At 38.9% G+C, this 22698-nt stretch overlaps 2 protein-coding genes across 3 annotated transcripts; one reads left to right on the top strand and one right to left on the bottom strand.

The window, feature by feature from the left end:
- The first annotated feature begins 1777 nt into the window (after window positions 1–1777).
- Window positions 1778–16008, top strand: spdya (speedy/RINGO cell cycle regulator family member A). Of its 2 annotated transcripts, XM_059025588.1 has the most exons (8): window positions 1793–1839; window positions 6626–6656; window positions 6745–6933; window positions 8138–8196; window positions 12458–12543; window positions 13525–13696; window positions 14397–14742; window positions 15188–16008. In XM_059025588.1, the coding sequence occupies exons 3-8, from the start codon at window positions 6792–6794 to the stop codon at window positions 15250–15252; spliced, it is 870 nt and encodes a 289-aa protein (XP_058881571.1). In that variant the 5' UTR covers window positions 1793–1839; window positions 6626–6656; window positions 6745–6791; the 3' UTR covers window positions 15253–16008. The 2 variants fall into 2 exon arrangements, with proteins under 2 accessions (XP_058881569.1, XP_058881571.1); XM_059025586.1 differs by having other exon boundaries at window positions 1778–1839; window positions 6626–6933.
- A 642-nt stretch (window positions 16009–16650) lies between these two features.
- Window positions 16651–22110, bottom strand: LOC131737308 (tRNA (adenine(58)-N(1))-methyltransferase, mitochondrial-like). Its single transcript, XM_059025585.1, has 8 exons — window positions 21816–22110; window positions 20750–21487; window positions 20480–20582; window positions 19419–19609; window positions 18508–18599; window positions 18139–18362; window positions 17321–17404; window positions 16651–16804 (listed from the first exon to the last, which is right to left on the bottom strand). Exons 2-8 carry the CDS (start codon window positions 21476–21478, stop codon window positions 16767–16769), a joined length of 1461 nt encoding a protein of 486 aa, XP_058881568.1. The 5' UTR covers window positions 21479–21487; window positions 21816–22110; the 3' UTR covers window positions 16651–16766.
- Window positions 22111–22698: the final 588 nt, after the last annotated feature.

The raw sequence follows: 22698 nt of genomic DNA, 5'->3' as shown, positions 1-22698 counted from the left end.
GTGAACACCAGAAACCGCATAAAAAGTGGGCATGTAGCCATTGACCCACACCAATTCACCAATCTCAGTTTGTTGCTGTATTCCACTAACTATAAAAGGCAGATGGGAAGTAGAGATTATGTGAGTCACATACCCCCCTTCTCCTGGATTAATATGTTCGTTGTATACATTTATGATAAATTATACAATATTTGTATATAAAACCACCACACCATTCACAATTGACACTGGGCACCACTTCAGGTATTATCAAAATTAGACATCATGGATTGGCTGTCCATGCCTAGCTAATGGACAGCCAATGTGGCGTAGTGGTTAGGGCTCTGGACTCTTGACCGGAGGGTTGTGGGTTCAATCCCCGGTGGGGGACACTGCTGTTGTACCCTTGAGCAAGGTACTTTACCTAGATTGCTCCAGTAATAACCCAACTGTATAAATGGGTAATTGTATGTAAAAATAATGTGAAATAATGTATAATGTGATATGTTGTAACAATTGTAAGTCACCCTGGATAAGGGCGTCTGCTAAGAAATAAATAATAATAATAATAATAATAGTTGTGGTCCAGGGCTTGATTCATGGACTGCTCCATTATCCCCTAAGAGAAAGGGTTGTCCCTCCAGTCCAGGGCAGGCCTGGGGCAGGGACAGCTCCATCATCCCCTAAGAAAAAGGGTGGTCCCTCCAGTCCACGGCAGTCCTGGGCCAGAGACAGCTCCATCATCCCCTAAGAGAAAGGGTGGTCCCTCCAGTCCACGGCAGTCCTGGGCCAGAGACAGCTCCATCATCCCCTAAGAGAAAGGGTGGTCCCTCCAGTCCAGGGCAGGCCTGGGGCAGGGACAGCTCCATCATCCCCTAAGAGAAAGGGTGGTCCCTCCAGTCCACGGCAGTCCTGGGCCAGAGACAGCTCCATCATCCCCTAAGAGAAAGGGTGGTCCCTCCAGTCCATGGCAGTCCTGGGCCAGAGACAGCTCCATCATCCCCTAAGAGAAAGGGTGGTCCCTCCAGTCCAGGGCAGGCCTGGGGCAGGGACAGCTCCATCATCCCCTAAGAGAAAGGGTGGTCCCTCCAGTCCAGGGCAGGTCTGGGGCAGGGACAGCTTCATCATCCCATAAGAGATAGGGTGGTCCTTCCAGTCCAGGACAGGCTTCAGACACATTACCTAGTTTCCATGCACCACTCAACCCAGTCTGAAACCCCTCCTATCTCTGATACTGCGTTTCCATGTTCATTCAGCTGACCCGCATTGGCTGCCAATCTGATTTTTTTCAGACCCTTTCTGGGAAAGCACTGCCAACATCCATCTAAAACTTGAATTGCATGGAGTCTTTTCACTGAACTTGGGTAGAAGCATGGAGAGTAGAGACTGAACTGCTGTGTAGCAGGGTTAGTGTTTAGGGTAAAGAAAAACAGTCCAAGCAGTGTTTCCTAAGCTCAAAAGTACACATTTTCTATTAAGGATGCAGGTGATAACCTATGTACACAATTACAATTGTGATGTTAGGGCATTGCTCACTTGCCTTACTGTGAGCTATTCAGCCAGTCTTGGCTATTCACTGCTCTCCACCAGAACCGACAGCAGAGGTCTCACTGATATAGCTGTAAGAGATTTAAACATTATTTATATTAACCTACTTATTTCGAATATCATCTGTCTTATTCTTGCATTAAAAGCAATATCCCATTTAGAGAACATTAAAACAACCCTTTTTATTAAATATGTCAAATTTGAAAAGAACTGCCTTCTGGTTTCAACTTCCTGTAACCCATATGAGGCAGGAAGTGAAGGCCCTGCCCCTCTAATAGATCACCATAATAGAAGCCATCTTGTTTGGGGAAGGTAAGGGTTTCTAAACCTAAACTTCAGAACACTGTTGTAATAGTTGTTCATATCATAAAATACAGGAATACAGTATGTTTTACAACCACAAAGTTAATATTGCTTTTATTGTACAACTAACAAAATAGGATACAAAAGATTTAGAAGTTTGCTGGCCAGCAAAAGAGAAAAGAAACACATTAAGAATTGTAATTCACAACACTGAAGTAATACAACCATTCCAATCTTTATTTCGTATCCTTTTAATACCATCACGAGCAAGCATGGCCAGTGTATAACTGAAGGATCCTGTCACATGCTGCCTCACCCACTAAGTGAAAGGGAAGTTCCCTCCAGTAGAGAGGAAGACAGGACTCCCGCGGTACGGAAAAAAAAAATGTGTTAAATTTTGCCGGACGGGATGTAGGAGTGAAGCTCACGGGAACGGGCGGGACCGGGAAATATAAAAAAATAAAATTATCTTCTCAGGACGAGCAAGAACGAGATTTAAGCTTCTGGCAATGGGAAGGAACGGGACTACTCTGCCACCAGCAGATGAAGAGCGTTTTTTTTTCTCTCTTTAAAGTCGTAAAAGAGCATATGACATGCAACTTGACGGTTACCATAAACATACAAAATAATATTAACAGGTCTCACATTAATATTACCAAATTATGTTTAATCGCGCTACAGCAAATTTAAATAATACCCGGAAATACACAGATGGCGATCTCCATTTCCTGGTGTGGGGCCAGGAGACTGTGACCTCAGGGCAGGCTCCTTGCATCTGCCAGTATGGACAGCGACAGTGACAGTGAAAGTGACAGTAACCTGATTCTATCAGTTTCAGACACCTCTTATGAATGTGAATTATGTAGTGATGGATCTGATGTAGAGAGAGAGTACATGGATTGTCTCCCGTATCAATTCGGCCCAGAATTTGGGACGTTATCTAAAAACCAAGCGGCCCAGAATTTGGGACGTTATCTAAAAACCAAAGCGGCCCAGAATTTGGGACGTTATCTGCAAACCAAATCGGCCCAGAATTCGGGACTAAATGAAAACAGGGGCAGTCTATATGTAAAAATGTGATTACATTAGAGATAAACTAATGTATCCTCTAACAAAAGTGCAATATTTTAAATATATCGCAAAACGATTATAGATATATGCTACTTGAAAGAAAAAAGTACACCACCACAGAAAGCCAATTCTTACATTCGTGCATAACATGATAATTCATATAAAGTAATCACCCATAGTTTGTTATGTCAGTACAGCGTAATACCACATTATATTTTAATGGAAAGGTTGTGGAAAGCAGATCACTCTCGCTCTCTCTCTCTCTCTCTCTCTGATCACAATGTTAAAAATGCCTGCAAGCTTTTCCACTCGTGTGACGACATATTCATGCGACAGACATGGACCAATCAAAACGCGAGACTGTTGTGCGATTCCATCCCCAAAACCGGGCCTGTGTCAAACCTCGAAAAAATATAACTGTCAGTATCTCCTGGATTCAGAGAGGCCCTGGGGTGAATGGCAGCTGCAGCCAGTATCACACACTACCAGTCTATATCAGTTACGGTATACGTTTCATCAATAAATATCAGCCTCAAGGGAGGTGCAAATGCCCTGAGTCCATTACTTTTTATCTGAGTCCACTTTAATTACTAAACGTAAAAAATATACACTAGAACTGCTAGAACTGTTCTACTGGGATTAGAAAAATAAACCGCTGCAAGGTAGTATTGACAATTCTGTCAATCAAAACACACATTTTCAAATCAGAGCTAACATATCGGCTATCTGTAGGCGGGACGTAGAGCGAGAGCTCTGAGCCCCGTGTTAAGGGCACGTGATTGTTTTGCTGGTAGAGATGCTAACGGATGGTGAAAAATGTGTTCAGTATTTTATCAAAGAACAAGTTGGTGTGCTAATTGTAAAGAAAAAAATGACAGCTTCCTCTGGAAAAAGCAGAAAATGCAATAAATAAATAAATAAATAAAAATAGTATTGATAGTTATCACATTGACGAATACATGCTTTTGGGATGAGTCGTATCGAATGCATTTGTATAGGTTAAGTTTTGAGATGCAGACATGATTTTTTTTTTTTACAGAAACGTTTTCATATTAACTTTTGTACTTTTGTGACTTGAATCTGTTAACATTTAAAGCATTAATCTGATGTATGTTTCAATATTAACTAAATCAAGTTATTAATCAAATTGATAAATCTTGTTATATAATTCAATTATTAATTGATTCATTAACATGTTTGGATATACTGTTACTTGATTGACAACGGTCTTGATCACAGTCGTCTTAAAATAACGTTAAAATGTTTTATTGGAAAAAAAAGATTCAATTTTTGTTGTTGATTTATTTATATTCATAAGGTTTTCCTAGGTTAAGTGCAATAGCCAGGGCCCAGTAAATCCTAGGGCCTGACAGTCATAAAGCCATCACATTTACCGTACCTGTCTATTATGTAAGGTGTGTGTGTGTATATATATATATATATATATATATATATATATATATATATATATATATATATATATATATATATATATATATCCAAATATGTTTTAATTGTGATGTCTAATTGTAATGTTATAGAGATTAAAGTAACTTTTTTTTTCAACTTTATATTTGCAATGCTAAACTACAGCTCATGGTCGCGCGCTATGCCGCTGTGTAAAGATCTCTCTCGTGCGCTCGCTCGGTAGCGTTGGTCTGCGCGCTCCCGCGTGGTGTCGTCGTCGTCTCCTGCTGGTTGCTGGAGTTATGATGTTTTTGGTTTTTGACTAGATAATTTAATTTATAATTTAATTAATAATTAAGTTTATAAGATTATATATCTATATATGTTTTCAAAGTTTGTAGTACAATTTAGAGACTTTTTTTTTTTACATTAGTGGATGTTAAAGTTCAGGTGAGAAATCTCCTTGCCGATAAACTGAATTATTATTATCATTATTGTTATTATTATTATTAGTAGTAGTATTATCGGTATTATGTTTTCATTCTTATTACAATATAAATTAAATTACTACAAATAAAATGCACTATTACCGGTGTAGTGTCGAATTCGATGACCCATGAAAATCAGTGTCACCTGCTCATTTTGCGCATGTGCAGGACGATATTTTTTCCATTCTATACACGGGCGCAGTTGATTTTGTTAAAGCGGGTTCACGGCAACTGAACAGGTGCTGAGCAGAGTTGCCACATTTTTGAGAGTCGCGGGTTGGTATTTGCATAAACGCCCGTACTCGAACATTTATTTGAGCTTGTTTTGGTCTTGTTTTGAAGAACGAGGTCGCAATTTTTCTGTCAGAAATCTGTCAACCCTAGTGCTGAGATGAACGTTCAGCGTCTGCCCATGAGCAGCAGCAGATCAACGTACGTCGAACTGCCAAAGGTTTTAATAATGCACCAAAAATACACAACGTACACAGACAGGAAGACTACGTTAAAAAGAAAGCATATTGAAAGTTATCACATTAAATATATGACACCAAGGTAACACATTTTTGTATGTCATATCTACGCTTTCTAAATAAACGTACGAAGCTGGCAAGCCTATACACCCATGCTTATATACGTGCGCCATCATGATGAGTACACGACTATTTGTACATTTGCCATCACTTATTACAATGTTTGCGGTGGAAATGGTGTCCCCTAGAGCAAGGTTTCCTGGGGGACCCCTGTGTCTATTGGTATTCATTCCAACTGAGTTCTCAATTACACAATCAAACCCTTAATTTAACTAATAATGTGCTTAATTAGACCTTTTTAATTGTTTTCAGCTCCTAAAAAGTTGCCAATTTCAAGTCACTTAAAAAATGGTATAGTTAACTTGAAATCTCCCAACTGTTTAAAAGCTTAGAACAATTAAAAAGGTCTAATTAAGCTAATGAATACTTCAATTAAGGGTTCAATTAAGTAACTGATAACTCAGTTGGAATGAAAACCAGCAGACACAGGAGTCCCCCAGGACCAGGAATGGAAAACATTGCCCTAGAGAGTGTGTCTTCCGGGTCTCTAATATAAAATTCACACTGTCCACAAGCTTTGATGTGAACTGCAGTGTTATACAACACGATTAGACTTCAACAGTAATATTCAAACACCTTTGAGATATTTCTGTATTTCTTAGGTTTATAGTACATTAACTGTATACAATATGTAACTTGTTATAAAAATATATTTTTTAAAATGTCCCCCTTTTTTATATAAACCAATTTAATCCTATATATTTTCCATGGGTGTTTCTTGTAAAATATAAAAATGTCATGGCTGTAAGACAGTATGAGGAGTTCTACAGGTAAAAGTAAAATGTTTTGCTTTCTGATAAGATAAAGACCTAACTACAGCATCAAAGTAATCTGGAAAGTCATTCTCTAAGAAATAATATTTTTGCATAAAATGTGTATGATATTTATGAAATTGTGGGTTACTGTAGGTGTTTTTTTTTTAAAGTTGGATAAAGTCCCACTAAACTATGTTTTATCAAACATGTCTGCACTGCCACAAGTAATACAGATTATTTTTAAACCTTTAAACATTTTGAGGTTGTTTATTTAAATTTATGTATAATATCAGTTGTAAATAATGTGTCTAGTTTTTGGCATCAATAATTGCGTATTATTCTAGTATTAATTGATAATTCCGATAGCTCTGAAACACTACTTAATTGTTTTTTTAATAATACAATTTCTTTTCTCATAAAAATGATGCACTCTCTGGGGATAAAGCTTTGTGTTTTTGATATATGCATTTTTTCTAATCCCCAGATTTTTCTGCTCCTGTGAGTCTGCTGTCTTTGTGAGTTGTTGCCTCTGTGAGTTGTGTTTATTGTGAAATATGATGAGGCACACACACAGCTGCTGTGAGACCCCTCCCTCTGTCACAGTCCACAGGAAGCCGGGGGCCTCCAGGTCCCTCCGGCGCAAGAGGGGCATGAAGCTGAAGAGGCCGATCTTACAGGACAGCCTGGGGTCCCTGGGCAAGAACCAGAGCGACAACAAGAACAGGCACAACACCAAGGGGCCCTCTTTAGTAATTCAGCGCCAGGAGATGGCAGCTTTCTTCAAGCTATTTGGTAAGTAGTAAGAAAATGCAGTTCATTGAGGATAAGAAAAGACCATTCGCAAACCTTCTTGGCAGTAAAACAATCGTGGCAGATAAACAAAATATAATGTCTTACCCGGTCGTTCTGCATTGTTATGGAAGCCCAAGTGGATAACATTTGGAATTACCAGTGCACTTGTAGGACGTATTTTTAAAACCTATTTACAAGAGGGTATACAAATCAGACATACTAAAATATTTAGAAAAAAAGTGGTCTGATTTGGGTTTCTAGTACCTCGGTTTTCTTGTATCACTGCACTTCTTGCACCTGTTGTTAAACATGCTTTTACCACACAAATGCAACAGATCTAATCTCTGAGCTTCTGCAAATGTTGTGGGTAGTTGCTAAGTACAGTATATTGACCCTTAAAAGTACATTTCTAGCTTGCATTGTCTGCATTAAATGTAATAGAGGCTTATTCCCTGAAAGTTTATTTTGTCCTACAAATTATTGTATTAATTGCCCAGTGATTTCTAGTCAACTGTTTATGTTGTGAGCCTGTGTGCTGAGTTTAGGTAGTTACTTAATTATATCTAAGCACCTATTGCAGAATCATGTCTTGCATTTTGCCTTCTTAAGTGCATTCATTGAGATTGGATGTTACCAGTTAGTGACTCACAGTGACAAGGACTGCATATCAAGTAGCAATCAGTGGTCCATGACACACATTTGTAAAGTCAATTCCACAGGATACATCCACCTTCCTTATGAATGCTTTGTGTTGCCATCATGGCTGTGACTCTGCCAAAGGAAAAAAGACAATGTTAAGAGAAAAAAATAACTGATAAACAATAACACTGTCTGACTTTAAACAGGAAATGTGTTGTATTGTCAACTGTGTAGTAGTTCTCACCGTTTAGTTTCTCTCAGTACATGTTGAAAATGACTTGAGTACACAATTATCCCCAATGTTGTTGTATTTGTTCTTGCTCTTTATTTTCAGAATTAACTTAAAGATTTAATAGAAGGGTGGATTTGCATTATCGGTTTGATACCGCCTATATGAAATAGTATTATAGTATAATACTGTCCAAAACATTATAGTTTCCTACAGTACCTATATTACAGATTGAAAGTTTCCTCAAGTTAAATTGGATTCATGTTGGCAGGACATTATACTGTGTCCTGAATGTTAAAGCTGTTAAAGACTGAAGTGGTGATTATTTTATTACAGATGATGATCTAATACAGGATTTCCTTTGGATGGACTGTTGCTGTAAAATTACAGACAAGGTAAGTGCAGTTATTTGACATGTACTTTTATTTCTGCAAAACTTTGCTTTGCTGGGAAAGGTCCATTCAAATTTAAATTAATATTCCAATGATACCATTGGGACCTGGCAATTATCAAACGTTACATCAAATTATAGGTTTTGGAAATTGTACAGAAATGTATTCTGGTTTGTAAAATTTGTTCAGTGAGCAAGCCTAAAACTGATTATATTAAGCCTAGTAATAAGAAGAATTAAGGGGAACTTGATTGAATTCTTTCAAATCTTAACCCTAACCAATACCTTAAGAGCAAAAAACAAACCAGGACCAGAGGATAGAGTTGGAGATAGACTTAGGACAAAGGGTAGGAGACACGTCTTCACACTGAGAGTTGTGAGTGTATGGAATGGGCTACTTAGCAATGTTTTTAATGCTGAATAAATGGGATCCTTCAAGACCCAACTTGACAGTTTTGAGATCAGTTAGCTACCAGGAAGCGGACAAGCATAAAGGGACTTCACCTCATTTTTCTTATGTTCTTAAGTATCTGATTGACTTGGCATGCAAACTCAGACTGCTGGTACAGTACTATATACTATATATTAATGTTCATAATACTGCTTGCACCAACATAAAGACAGATTTACACATGCAAGACTGGGGTGAGACATAACAATAGGGCGCATAAAGTGTTCAGACATTAACGCCTTAAGGATGACCTCAGCCTTGTATTTGGTGCAAGGAACTTCAGGTGTATATTCACACATACTGAGGTGGGTGAGCGTCAGGGCGAACAAAGTGTCGAGACTTCAGCATTTTGGGGGAGGTCCATCTTGTCTGCTGCAATTCCCAAATTCGCTTGCCGTTAAACCTTCCTATATTTCATGTTTTCAGTAAGGTTCTCTAACCATTTAATACATTTCAAAGAGCCATGTGAAGGGTTCTCGGTGCAGAAAGCATTAAGTACTTCCATCCAGTTCTGGGCTACAACAAGGAATCACCTATACTTTTTAATCCTATACTCTTAATTGTTTACAGTATTTCCAACACTGTATGTGTAGCTGCTATTTACTCTACATCCATTATTAATTACTGTATATAAACAATAAACAATACAACAGTAAATGTTTTTTTTGCACACAGAAAATAGCATCTACAATGTTTATTTATTTATTTATTAAAGGAGTTAACAATGGCTTTACATTTGTACACCTCAATATAAAAGTTTTATATTTAGTGCATTGTGTATTGCTCATACTATAGGCTACCTTCTGTAATGTTTCACGCAAAGCCATTCAGCGGTACTGGGCATTACATATTTGCAATATATTTAGAAAATAAAATACTGAAACGGCTTATATGATCTGACATATAAATAGGAATCACTTTATCAAAACGGGATAAAGTCTAATTAAATAACATTCTTTATTTTAGTGAATCTTCTCTAAACCGCAATAGCTGAAATTGGATTATAACACTTTTAATTTTGAATTGGCAGACAGTATGTTTATGTTGATCATTTAAAATAAAAATAATCTTTGGCTCTCATGGTGGGCCTGCCCTTCAAACTGTTTTATTGTAAATACACAGGAAAGCAGAACATTGCTAATTTCTGTTTCTGGTAATGAATGATACAGTTTTTTTTTTTAACATCAATATATATTTTACAAATTATTATAGCACAGGGATAATAATATTTTTTAATAAACTAATGCAATCACATTTTAAACAATGCTTTAATAATTGTGTTTTGATATCCAGTATAGTAAACAAAACCCATGCCTTTAATTTAAAAGTGGCACATATGCACATGCCATCCTTGCCACTGCACACAATGAGAGTTGTGTTTTTGGGAGGCTTGCTTGTACGTTTAAAACTTTGGCGTTTTAATTTAAAACCACCTATCTTATTGGTAAACTGTTGTTGAAGCTGACACCCTGGGATCCTTCAAGCTGCTTGATGAGATTCTGGGATCAACTACTAACAACCAAACGAGCAAGATGGGCCGAATGGCCGCCTCTCGTTTGTAAACTTTCTTATGTTCTTATGATATTCTTATATATATAGTTTTTTTTTTGTTTCTTTTTTAATTATGTAGACTCAAAGTCAGTACTAGAGGGCATAACTAAAATCCAAGATTGTAGAAAAGGTAGCTGAATTTGTTGCGTTAAAACTACGTTTTACACGATTGAAACACATTTTTGGGGCATTTTGATTTCAGAGATATGTTTAAGTTCGGTAAAAACTAAATGTAATAATCTATTTTGTATTTTGTTTGTTGAAATCTAACATTTCGTTTGACCAGCCTACCACTGGTATTAAAGTTCACATTCACAAAGCTTATTTATGCAACCTGATATAAACCACATTTCTTTGATGGCTCTTAGATAAAATGACATGGCCACTTAGCACATTACTAAATTACACATTTCTATGGCAGTGTGGAGTAGTGGTTAGGGCTCTGGACTCTTGACCGGAGGATTGTGGGTTCAATCCCTAGTGGGGGACACTGCTGTTGTACCCTTGAGCAAGGTACTTTACCTAGATTGCTCCAGTAAAAACCCAGCTGTATAAATGGGTAATTGTATGTAAAAAATAATGTGGTATCTGTATAATGTGAAATAATGTATAATGTGATATCTTGTAACAATTGTAAGTCGCCCTGGATAAGGGCGTCTGCTAAGAAATAAATAATAATAATAATAATGTGCTTTTGTGTACCAAGCATTTCATGATTTCAAACCACTGATTTAAATCAATTGATTTTTTTTGTTTTAATCGATTGATTTAAACAATCTTTACTACCTATTTTATATATTTTCTCAAGGAAAATACATGAAAAGTATGTTTTCAAAACCTTTTCTTAACACAAACATCTTAAACTTTTACTGTCTATGAACAAAACTTTTAGGGCTGGTTATTTAGTGGTGCAATCAGGAACTTTAACAATTGAACATACTATAAAAAGCAAAGTAGTCCTAAGTAACAACTGCGTGTTTTTGGACTGACACAGGAAAAGGAAATCAAAGAAAGAAAAGTAAAAGAAAAGAATGACTGGGATGAGTGAGGGGTATTTTTCTCTGGCGTACTCCATCGCTAAATTCTTGTAGTTCACATTTAGAGGATGCCACAATGATAAATAATATGCTTTATTTATGTATTCATTTAAGATTGAGTAATTTAGTTTGGTATGTAACTATTCACAAACAACCATTTCCAACATACTTAAATTTACAGTTTGGAGGTACTGTATAGCTACAACTACAGTACTACAAAACAAATTCCATAATTAAAAAAAAAAAAAAAAAATCTGATTTAAATCAAATAAATCTGATTTTTTTTTATTTAAAAAAAAATAATAATAATAAAAAAAAATCGCCAACCCTGATTGTAATGTTTTGGTTCCAAATGGTGCTTCTTTATATAAGTCTATAAGTGACTTCAGGGATGGAAATAAGACTCATATTGCATAGCAGTTTCACCCATTCCAGGTTTTAATATGTGCTTGCAGCCTCAGTGTATAGGTAACAATGGGAGTCTTATTTCCATCACTGGACGTATAACTGCTCACTATGAGGCAAATGTGGTGTGTAATCTTTGCAATTTAATTATATTGATGCATAATTATAAATGTTTCTTAACCGTTTTTTTAAATTTAATTTTAAGTGTCTTTCTAATTTTTTATTTTTTATTCTGTAGCTATCCACTTTCCATGTTGCCGTTCTCTCCAACGCGGTTGTGATTGACAAAACAGTTTTGCCCTCCCCAAACTTGCTGCTTCATTATGATTGGCTACAGTGTACAGTGGGAGTGGGTAAGGGAAAAAAAAACAAACAAAAAAAACGTTGTGGAGAAATTCGCCTCCTTACATAATCTCTTTGCAGCAGTGTGGACACTCATTGAAATACATGGGAGGCAATTTTTTCGTTTTTCATGTCACTCGCCTCATCTCGCACAAGTCGAGTATGTGCAAATCTGACTTTATTTTGACAAATTCAACTCCATGGAATATATTATTTGTTAATCTTAGTCATTCTTCTTTTCTGCCTTTTCCTAATATGAAATGTTTTCTTTTTTGTCCCCAAATATATTCTCTTATTTCCAGAAATTTTGTCTTCTGCCTCTCATGGAGTTTTAAATTTGTTCATAACACTTGGTGGCTAGATGTTATTATAATTAGTTTCTAAGCCTGAGTGTGATTTTTTGGCACCTCATTGGGTGAATGTGATGAACAAGTCAAATCTCCCATCACTAAGTGGATTTTCTCTCTTGCACTTTCCAGTACCTGCTGGCGATGGTGTTTGTATATTTCAAGAGGGCCCGATTCAGCATCAGCGAGCACACCAGGATGAATTTCTTCATCGCCCTGTAGGTATTCTTTGATTTAGTTTGCTTAATTTAGTTTGAAAGTTGACAAGAATCCATCCCTAAACTGCAGAGAGCCCACACAAACCATACTGGCATGCTGGTAGATAGAGCATGTCCAGGTTATCCCCCAAACAGTGCTCTAAAATGTTACTTAAAGTTGGTAGTTTTGTCTACCAGTTGTATACTAATTCAATAGCTAACATCTGTAGCTAAGTTTAATTGTAATATTAAAGAAAAAAGCACCAACACACTTGTGTGTTTTACTGCAAGCTAACCAGAGAAAGACTAGAGTCCCTTTCATTTCAGACCAATTGTGCAGGCCATTCTGCTGCCCTTTCACCAGAGCTAAACTACAGTATATTAATTGCTGGCAGACCCCTTTGTCCCTGTGGCATACCATGTTAAATCTCTGCTGACATGGGACCATGATGAAACATAGGCATATATGGTACAGTAAATAAGGTAAACTGTGGTAAATATAAAGTTTTGAAGTGCTCCCTTTTATTTCGCAATCTGACTTACATATCAAAAAACCATAATATATTGAAAACAGCGAATGACTGAAGAGGCCTTCTACAGTAAAGTGTAGTACATGATAATTTAATGTCAGCATAGACTAACTGTGAATTAACCACATTTTTTACTTATACAATTGTAAAATAACCATTAGAAAAACAAGGCAGGAGGCTGTATGGTCCAGTGGTTAAAGAAAAGGGCTTGTAACCAGAAGGTCCCCGGTTCAAATCCCACTTCAGCCACTGATTCATTGTGTGACCCTGAGCAAGTTACTTAACCTCTTTGTGCTCCGTCTTTCGGGTGAGATGTAATTGTAAGTGACTCTGCAGCTGATGCGTAGTTCACACACCCTAGTCTCTGTAAGTCGCCTTGGATAAAGGCGTCTGCTAAATAAACAAATAATAATAATAATAATAAAAATGTTTTGTATGGGCTTAACTGGTTTCACCTCTCCCCTCCCTGCAGGTATTTGGCTAACACAATGGAAGAGGATGAGGAGGAGAGTAAATACGAGATCTTCCCCTGGGCGCTGGGCAAGACCTGGAGGAAACAGTTCCCAAACTTTCTAAAGCAGCGGGACAAGCTGTGGGCTCGCATCAACTACCGGGCTGCAGTCAGTCGCCGCTGCTGTGAGGAGGTACTGTATCTGCTCTGCAGGGGCTGGCAATGGCCCCTTATTAAAGTTTACCATAGTATAACCATGGTAAAACATAGGTAAGCATTTTAAAGCCCAGAGAAATATGGTACAGCATGTTAAAATAAACATGGCAATCCATGGTAATCTATGGTAAATGCATAATATAACCATGGGAAAAGATTGGGAAAAATTAAAGTGCACATTTACCATGGTAAACTCGTGCCTTGATACCTTTTTAGATTTTGGTAGTTCTCTGTAGCAGTCCTCTTTCTCTGTCACCATTTAATTTGGTTTATATTTGCACTTTAAAAATAGGATAACAATAATTCCTTTTATAATGCCATCTTGTGACCGTATAGCTGTACTGCCAGGGTTGCACTATCAGACAACATTTGATTTACCAGCCAGGTCCAAAAATGTTTTTTGCCTGTTGTATACAAAATAATTGCATGGACAGTCTACCCAAATCTCTGTAAAAAACAAAACAATAGCAGGTGTAGTTAGGCTGCAGTATAACAGCATTGCTACTGCAGTTTTTTTTTAACAACACACTAACTTAAGCTGTAGTGTTATACTGATAATGTAATGTTCCTCAGGCCACAGTGGTGCCATTATCCCTTAAATACCAATAGCGCTCTGACCTCCCTCCCTGTTCTAAATTAAACTGGTCTTTGAATGGGCTGCCTCTCTGTTGTTACAGGTAATGGCTATCGCTACCTGGCACTCTGTGTGGCAGCGGGAGCGTGCAGAGCACCACAGCGGGGCGGTGAGGCACTATCGGGGCCAGGAGGAGGTGCAGCTTCCTCGGGGTCCGACTGCTTCACCAGCACAGTGCACTTTGTGTGGGAAGGGGGGGCGGTACCTGGAGCTGGGGCTCTCCTCCTCCTCATCATCATCTCCCTCCTGCTCAAACTTCTCCTTATCCTCCACCCCAAACACAATGGAGAAGACCTCTGAGGGGACCCTGACCCAAAATATGCTGCTGAGCACTCAGCCCTGCAGCTGTATGCAGATCGACCCACCTGCATGCCAACACACCTGCTCCGGTATGTCTGTCAGCGTATACCTTTATTATATTTAACCAGGATTGAAGGCATAACATCATACAGGGAGTAATCAAAGTCTCCCATTGTGTAGCAGTTTGAGCCATTCTAAGTTTTCCTGTGAGCCTTGATTTTGTTATCTAAACAAAAGGTTTAGCCTTTGTCTAATTAAGCTCAAACTGAAATGTGAGCCTTTAATTTTTCTGTCGTGCATGATTAAACAAGTGTTTAATCCCCGATAGAGGATGCTTACCGGTTTGTGTCTTTACAGCTTGTATCTTAAACTTTGAGATACAAACTTTATATTCTCAGGACTTTTGACCTGTGACCTACTAAAACACGCTGTCCATATAGACATATAGCATCTGTTTTATTTTATGATTACAAATGTCATCCCATAAACATGTAGTTCCAAATGTAAATACATGTATTTTGTTTCTTTCGGCAGGTAAAAAAACAAGCAATTGTTTTGGGTCAAAGGACAGATCCATGGACTGGTTTAATGAAGAGTAAATCATTACTTACCTAACTCGACAATGAATGAGCAAACCAAACCACAAATTCAGCAAGGGGGGGATCACATATTTACAAGAATTAACCATACATTTGGGTACATGTATATTTACATGTATGAAACACCAGTTTCGATTGGAACGTAAGGTTTTGTTGGAAAGACTGGGGAGGGAGAACAACACAATAGATTTTAGACAGTACATGTGACCCAACAAATTAGAGTGGGCAGTACATAGATGAGGCAGCGGAATGGAATACAGCAAGGGTGGCCAAAGTTGGCCCTTCCACTCCTGGTCTGTTCCGTTCTAAATTGTTTCACGGAACCAATTTAACCTATATCCAGACCCTGAAGTAGTTAATTATCTAATTTTACCTGTTAAACCTGCAGTGATCGGCCAGTCCTGGAATACAGTCTTGAGTCCTCATATGTTTTGGAAAATAGTCATAGTTATGGTGCATGTGGTACTAAGAAACATGTTTATTTGTTTCAAAGATTGTATTGCAAGATTGTATTGAAATCTGGCTTATACATTGCATTCCTCCAAAAAAAAAAATTACTTGCTAAGGTTTCATAAAATATTTTACTGCCTCACATTAGTGGGCTCTACAGATACCCAGTCATTACAGAGTTGAGGTTTGTGTGTTTTTGAAAGGTTTGAAAGTGTATTTCAATTCTGCACTAGCAGTGAGCTGCAATGAATTGAAGCATGAAAGTATCCCATGATCACATTAAAAATAAAAAAAACATCAACTGCATGATAATAGACAATTACAGAGATTCCCATCACCCCTACTGGTAAAGGCAAGGGAAATCAATTTTAAATATAATATGTAATACAGAATAAATAGGGTCTTAATGGATTAACACAGCCCCGTGCTTTCAGTATGGCTATGTATTGTGTGCAGTACATTGAAGAGGCGATAACGTCCCCATTCTTACTGGAGCATCTGCAGTAGCTTCCAATCAGTCAGTGCTAGATATCCTCTAAGCAAGACCATCCTACAGTAATTGGGTATTTGTGGTGAAGTGTTTGTGTTAATTTGTGGACAGACAGGCCATTCTCCTCTAGAAAGCCATAAGTGATTCCAACCTTATAATAGCCATGGCTTGAATCGCCTGGAACTATCCGTAGCTACTGTAGGACTTCAACCAGAAAGGGTTTATTATATGTTTTACAGTGTGTTAGAGTGTTGATACATACAATACAATATATCTGTTCCTTTTTTCTTTTTGATATTTTTCCATGTTTATAGTTTGAGCCAAGCTAGACTTAATTACACTTCTTAGCCTCAAACTTTACTAAAGACCTCTTCAGTGAAAAAGTGTTAGCTTTAAAAAAAAAAAAAAAGGTTTTGTGTTCAGGTCCCTTTTGTAAAATATGTAAAAAGAGGTACATATTTAAAAATATTACATATTTATTAATACAAGAAATATACAATAAATTTAACAAACGGACCATTCTGCATCATTATTATTGACCATCATTTTTGTCACGTCTGTGGAGGAGATATTGCTACGCAGGCAGGAATTTCCTCAGCTTGACCAGGAAAGCTAGAAATATGAAAAAAGGGAATTTTTTTCTTCCAGAGTTAACTATTGATATGCGACACACAGTAAAAGTAAAATCTTTCCATACCATCACACCCTCAGATTAAGCAGAGGGTGTGAAATTCGAACTGATGTGTAGTGAGGTGAGTGGTGGTGTAACCTTGTAATAGCCATTTTTAACTTTTCTAAAAAAGAAACATTTATATTTTTTCACTGTGATGTGAGATATTGATTGTTTAATAAACACAATGTATAGCCGTATTCATAAAGCATTAGTGTGCCACTAAATGCATTGTGGTTCTATGGATTTAGTGACACGTAATCCTTTTTGAAGATGGCCCATTGTGTCAACAATCAATACCTCTCATCACATCTTCAGAATAAGAAAATAGTCCAAACAGCCCATTAAAACTCTTATGGCTAGTTTCACACTCTGATTTACTGTAGGTAGTCTAAGGGGTTGTGAAACCAGCAGACCTCAAAATGTAATTATTCTGGAGTTTAGGAGATTACCCATACCTGTGTGGCTGCCGTGCCCGTGATGAGGACGGGCAACATAAGGCACCGTTCCAATGGGTCTGCTCACCTTCGTTTCCAACAGTCCTGAAAAACAGAGTGACACACACTACCAACAGGTCCTCTGAAATGCAGACACAAACTCTACCAACAGGGCCTCTGAAATGCACAGAAAGACACACAACCAACAGGGCCTCTGAAATGCTTAATGAAAGAACTTGTCACCTTCAGGCAATCTGTCTACAATAATAATCCAAATTATACAATATGGGAGGGGGTTAACTATTCCCAGCCACAAATAAAGAAGACTTTATACAGCATCTAATTTATTGGGTTGTAGGACAGCGAACGTCTGTGTATGGCGGAATATCGGCACAGGTAGAAGTGAACAGCGAGGTTGAAAACTGAGGTCCGTTTAAGCACTACGAGTGCTAATATAACCCACACACAGATGCTCGCCGTTCTATCAATCTATTATATACTGCTTTATTAATAATATACAAGTTAAAAATCCAACTATATTTGTTTTCTAATCATTACCAACCTTTATTTTGATATGGAAAATACAGCACGGTAAAAACTGAAAGTGGCACGGTTGATGTCACAAATTGGGTTTCTCTGTGATATATCGTGGAATACAGAATGTGAAACTGATTCAAGAAAGTAATTCAGGGAACAGGTGGAACAAAGACCAGGAGGGCCTCAGACCTAGAAATCCCCTGGCTTAGATCACTGGTCATTTGCTGATTACGCCTGCCTCTGCATGCTTACCTGTGCAGCAATAAAAAAGGGGGGGGGGGGGGGGGTTGTTAGTTTGTTACCTTCCTCCTGGTCACTGGGGTCCTCTGGCTGTTCCTGACCATTGCTCCCTGGCTCCCCCTCTTGACTAACCCCTGCTGGCGGTACCCTGGGTGCGTTGCTCCCGTCCTTCTTTAGAGCTGGGGTCACCAGCCAGTGTCTGTGCATCACCTCGGTCACCTTCTCACAGAAGAAGGGTAGCTGATAGAGTCGCACCCCTTCCAGAAGGTCCACCACCTGAGTTATACTGGAACAGGAGGGGAGGAGAGGAGAGGGACAGTCTTAGCAGGACATCACTCACTCAAAAGCACAGCAGTATCAATAATACAAGTCTATACAGGAATTGTGCCTAAGTTGTATACTATGGACAGTCTTTGTAAACGTGTACTTACTTTGCCAGGTACACAGCGCACACTGCTCCGTGTTTGAGGTGCCGGTGCACCACAGGCAGGGCCACCTGGGGGTTGAGCATGTCAAGAGCTACCTGGGGAGTGAAAACAACAAATATCCCTATGCTTATTAAACAAATTCAGTTACTATGGTTACATGTACACAAAATCAATTCTTTCATAATGAATTATTTGAATCAGAAAACAAATTTGCCGCATTAACATGACAAACTCAATGGGGTTCAGATGAATCAATGCTTCTGAACCTGTGTGCACTTAAATTAACCCCCCACCAACCTCCAAATTGGTTTACAAGTAGGACATAGAGAGGATTTGGGAATTGATTCCTCAAATAGGTATCCTAAATCTGATTAAATTGTGCATATTAAACAGGGCAGTCACTCTTTAATATCTTAGAGAACATTACAATTAGTAGAACAGCTGCTGGAACACAATGGAGGGGGAGGAGGGTTAGTTTCACTATTCCAAGTCATTACACTGGCTTACAATGGTACTGGACTTCTCACTTGCATGGCTCTGGTTTTGCCTATCTGAGTGATCTACAGACTCTTTACACCCTCTTTGAGATTAGTCAATGACAACCATTTGGTAATCCCAATAATCTTTATTGAAATAAAGTTATGCTCTTGTGTCCGTTTGCTTTAAATTCCTTTTTTTTTATCTTGTAGAGAATGGCTGTACAAATTACATTTGTATGATACAGTACAGTAAACAGTTTTTTTTTTCTCATTTTCCAAAGTCAAAGTTTAATCCAAGAAAATGTTTATAAAGAAGCCCTTGATACAGTCCTTTAGGTTTTGTGAACAGGGTTTAAATATTCCAGATGTCTCTTTTAAGATGATTATAGTATGCCTGGCACAAAGTTCTGCAGCAGCAGTGGTGGTGTTCCTTACCGAGTCGAAGGTGAGTTCTGAGATGTCAGAGGCTGCGCTGCTCACGTCCTTGTTGATGAAGGCCACGTTGTCAGGCCACTCCTCCCCATGAGCCACCTCCCAGGCCGACCGCCAGCGCTGGAAGTTTCTCACTGCCCTGCCGTGGTGGTCCGAGCGGACCTCGAAACTGACCACGCGCCCCCTCGAGCCCACTGAAACAACGTCACAACCAGCTAGTACTTTTTCTTTTTTAACTAAGATGTTTGCAATCATTCTGTGTGGTTCTTACTCAAATACTGTGCAAAAGTGCTTTACCAAGAGCTGCTCTTCAGTTCTAAGTTGCCTGCAATAGACATAAGTATCACAGACTAGAACAGTGTCTTTATTGAAGTAAAAGCCAGCGCCATCTAGCAATCTGCCACTTAGATAAAGTTTCCTTTTGTTTTGCTGGCAATAAACAGCTGTGCACTAGATCAGTGGTGCGCCAAGTGTGGGGCAGTAAGTAAGGGGGGCGCGACTATGACTAAATACAGATGCAGTTCATTAAGACATTCTAAAGTAAAGCTATTTTAGGATTTTAGGATGGAGACATAATACAAAAAATTATATGAACATAATTTAGATATTTTATTTAACATTGTGTAATTAAAGAAGCTACAAAATGAGATCACAAAAGTTTACCGGAATAGCAGTACAGTATTTTATGTTGTTTTATATTGTTTTTGTTAAGTATATGGAAAACTACACATCGCTATGTAATTCAATATGTTAATGTAACTTTTTTGCAGCATGTTACATTCAACTTTAAAAAGCAACATTATTTAATTCTATGTTCTGATTCAACATTTTTGGCCATAGCTGTACATACTGCAGGTTATGCTTACTTATAACTAGAAAGCCATTTATTCCATTGTGATAAAGCTTGGTTATTCACAGTACTGGGATATTTGTAGAGCCCTGTCCATACCTTTGTCACACTTACATTTTTACAAATACATACAGTACATGTAGGTCATGGTGACGTCTATTTTCAGGATAGCTCGAATTTTGCTTCAGTATTACAGAAGCTGCAGCTTGTTTACCTGCTCTGGACAGGAAGAGTGTCATGGCTCCAGACCCCGAACCCGTCTCCAGCACCCAGTCTCCCTCACTGACATCCATCATCATCAGCATGGCGTTCACATCCTGGGGAGAAACAACCACAGGCAGGCGGGTCACCGAGCAGCTCCCAACACTGCTATCACACACATAGTCCATCCTCCGCAGAGTGCACTAAAACCTGTATTAACAGTCACCTGGAAACCACCTTTACCATGTAAACATGCGAAGACTGCAGGTGAATGTGCCCTGACCTTGGGGTATGAGATTGTGGGCCCCCTCTTCATCAGCAGCACAAACTCGTCCAGCGCGGGGCGTCTCATCAGGAATTTGAAGCCGGTGGAGGTCCGGAGCACCTGGCCGGGCAGCCTGCCCACGATGTCCCGGTGATGGACCAACCCCCAGTTACTCTCCAGCTTCCCCTCTGAGCTCAGGCTGAACATCTTACTGAACTCTACGCGGTGTTTCTTGCGGAACTCTGCCAGGACCAGGTCCCCTGGCTTGAAGGGCACCTCCCGGGGTGAGGGGGCACTGCTGGGAGCACTCCACGGCTCAGAGGAATCAAAGGATCCTGTAGGTTTGGTAGCAGGAGCCTCTGGAGTTAGGGAACCCTCCTGAACGCTCTGCTCCTCCTGTGGTATCACCCGGAGATGCAGAACATCCTCTGTCAGGGAGTCCTGGGGCAGGAGCCGGCTAATTCTCTCCAGGGGAGACAGGGATCTCTCCCACGCCCTCCTCCTCCTCCCCCCCTGCAGACCATCCTCTGGCTGGGCACTGGGCTCCTGCAGTACTGTCTCTGAGTTCTGGGGAGTCCCTTTGTCATTGCCCCTTTGACGGCTCTCCCCAGGTGGAACTGAAGCCACGTGTCTCCAGCTCGTCACTGCATAAGGGACCAGCAGCTGACCAGTTAGACACTGGTCCACTCCTATGGTCAACAAGTGCCGACACATGGCTTGGACACGGGAGGGTCTGGTAAGCAGCATCAGTTTTCACTAGGTAGTAATAACAATATTATGAACCAAATGCAATAACAATATTACTAGACTGTCTGGGTTAGGGTGCAGGTCGAACTAACTAGACAATAACACACAATAAAAAACTCTGCATTTGCAAATGAAACAAGCACGGTACTACTATAACCCTCAACTAGACAAAGTAATAACAACGAAAATATGCTTGTGTGTGAATTCAAAAAAGGAACTTGCAACACTATACAATTCGCACACGTATACTAAAGCATGGCATTGAGTAAATGTTTTTAAAAATGTACCCATTTGATGATTAAACATTTAAACGAAGCAACACATTGTATTTTGTTACCAGATCACGATAGACGTTTGGACGATGTGCAAATAAATCGACGAATTTAAACGATTAAAAAAAAAAAAAAAAAACTCCGCTGTGTGTAACCCATCCGGTATACTGAAAAATAAATCTCCACTTATGTTATAAGCAAAAGGAAGTAAAGCGTGACAACTGTCAAATCACGTCTCTTTCATAACCAGGCGACTTTGATGGATGCAGCCATGCTGAGTACGTCATCAATAAGCGACTCCATTGAGCAAACACACGTGTTCGCAGGCTGCACTTTCTCAATACGTCACAGCGCTGCCAGGTTGACAATTGTCCAGCCAAATTAGCCTTGTTTTGAAAGCATCCAGTGGCTAAATATTCTAAATAGGGAGCCAGTTGTAGATCAGTGACATTGCCAAGATATGACATGATTTGTCAGAGCATGATAGGCCAATATATTCCGGTCATTTAATAAAGAAGGCAGGACAATATAAACCACAACTCAAGTGACAACTACTTGTCAGATTTTCATAAATAACCTGTTATTTTGTTCAGAAAAAAATGTGTTTATGATGATACCCTTATAATGGTCCCTTTGCTAATGAAAGTGAACAAGGGCAAAACAAATGCATGCTGTTAATGGCTCCATTCATCATTTTTAGCGCTGATAATAATACCTATTGTATTTAATTACTGCTCCACAGAAAAATTGACTCGTGTTGGGGGAAGCTGTTAATTCTTCTTTTGGTTCTACAGAACTTATTGCGGCGTAGAATATTCACACCATCATTCTTTAATTCTGGTGCCCAACTCTTCAGACCAGAAAACGGATCAATAGTATTATTACATAACTTGAGCGTCTTTTTCTGCGTCTGCTAATGAATGCACTTCTACTAGAATAACACCATGA

This window comes from Acipenser ruthenus, chromosome 6 (assembly GCF_902713425.1).
Source record: "Acipenser ruthenus chromosome 6, fAciRut3.2 maternal haplotype, whole genome shotgun sequence".
Taxonomy (NCBI): domain Eukaryota; kingdom Metazoa; phylum Chordata; class Actinopteri; order Acipenseriformes; family Acipenseridae; genus Acipenser; species Acipenser ruthenus.
The sequence above is the reverse complement of the archived record's forward strand: the minus strand, read 5'-3'. Positions and strand labels throughout refer to the sequence as shown.